Genomic DNA, 1,546 nt, shown 5'->3' with positions numbered 1-1,546 from the left:
CCTCATCCAAACGGAACGTCCATCGACTTCGTAAACACCTTCCCGTCACAAACGACGCGGCACGTGAAGTTCCCCTTGAAGTCGGCAGTTTCCTTCACCAGAAGCAGCGCCGGGAACTTGTCACCCAAGGCACCCCTACCGGTGAGGCGCTTGATGACGTCACGAGGTACCCCGCCGCTGGCATCGTGCCAAGTGATGCTGGTGACGCGAGTAGGCGAGCTTGACACCACTTTGCAGAGCAGGAACGAGTGGGGTTTCCCACCCTTGTCAGAGGCTGACGTCCAGTGGTCAGTGTGTATCCAGAAGGAGTCATCCCCAACGCCTGGCTTCTCTCGCGCCCTCCTGCCGCCGCGGGACCGACGCTGGGTCCTCTGTGCCCTCAGCGCCTCGGCCAGCTGCGTTCTGTTGAAGTGGTAGTGGTAAGGCGTCGCCTCCGAGAAGGGGACCTCGGTGCCGTGGACGACCAGGGACCAGTTGAGCATCATGTTGGGCACGTCCACGAAAAGCTTCTTCCCGAACGGCTCGAGGATGTTGGACTTGTGGAAGACGACGCGCAGCTTCCAAGTGCCCCGCGGGTTTTCGCCCCACATGTGCACGCTCAGGAACGGGTGCCGGTTGATTCCGTAGGGCGACACGTCGAGCGGCCGCTTCGGGAGCAGCTTGGAGGTCGTCCCCGAAGGGGATTCGAGGTCAATCTCGAGCTGACCGCGGTTGTCAGAGCTGATCGTGATGTTGACCTGCACGTGTTCGGCCTGCACCACCTGGCAGCTGGATATGGTGAGGGGCAGAACGAACACCCTGTCGGGGACGAGTGTGATGTTGTGGTGCGGGGCGAGTGCCAGGCAGCGGAACGCCGGGGGAACCGGCTGCCACGTCCGGCCGAGGGCCACCATCTTCCCGGCGTCGAGCGAGCCGAAGCCGAAGTAGTGCGAGTACATGCGCCCGACGCCGTTGGTCTTCCAGTGCTCCGGCAAGGGGTTGTGCGGCGTGGCCGCCTTCACCATCAGGTGCTGCATGTCGCGCCAACCGAGCTCCGGGTTGGCGTCGAGAGCGAGCGCGCAGGCGCCCGCCACCATCGCCGCCGACACGGATGAGCCGCGGAACGACTCCGTACACTCGCCGCCGGTGTCGGTCGTCACGATGCCGTTCACGCGCTCGCCGGGCTGGTACTCAGGGTCGGCGTCGCCGCTGTACGTGGACACGAAGGTGGCGGCGCACGTCTCGGCGTAGTCCGGCGGGCGGCCGTCCCTCGTGCTGCCGCTCACCGTCAGCGTGTACACGGAGTTGGCGTAGCCGTCGGCGTTACAGTCGTCGCCGACGAAGCCGCCGTTGCCCGACGCCCAGATGTAGATGGAGCCGCGGCCCTTCCGCCCCAGCACGATGCTCTCCCGCATGGCCCTGTCGGCGAGGCCGCCGGGCCCCTCCATGACGGCGCCCGTGTCGACGGGGCCCCACGCTGCCAGGTACACGTCCACGTGGTCGCGCTCGTACGACAGCGCCGCCGCCTCCACGGCGTCCCACACCACGTAGCCCAACATCCGCACGG

General features: G+C 66.2%; 1 protein-coding gene across 1 annotated transcript in view; it reads right to left on the bottom strand.

Annotated features, from left to right (window-relative positions):
• Positions 1-15: 15 nt before the first annotated feature.
• Positions 16-1,546, bottom strand: part of LOC119593044 (proprotein convertase subtilisin/kexin type 4-like) — a gene marked incomplete at its 3' end in the record, with an annotated part of 2,482 nt that continues 951 nt past the window's right edge. The window contains 1 exon segment of the mRNA XM_037941944.1: positions 16-1,546. Within this exon segment, the coding sequence (XP_037797872.1) occupies positions 16-1,546 (1,531 nt within the window).

This window comes from Penaeus monodon, chromosome 31 (genome assembly GCF_015228065.2).
Source record: "Penaeus monodon isolate SGIC_2016 chromosome 31, NSTDA_Pmon_1, whole genome shotgun sequence".
NCBI lineage: Eukaryota > Metazoa > Arthropoda > Malacostraca > Decapoda > Penaeidae > Penaeus > Penaeus monodon.
Note: the sequence above shows the minus strand (reverse complement) of the source record. Positions and strands in the feature narration are given on the sequence as shown.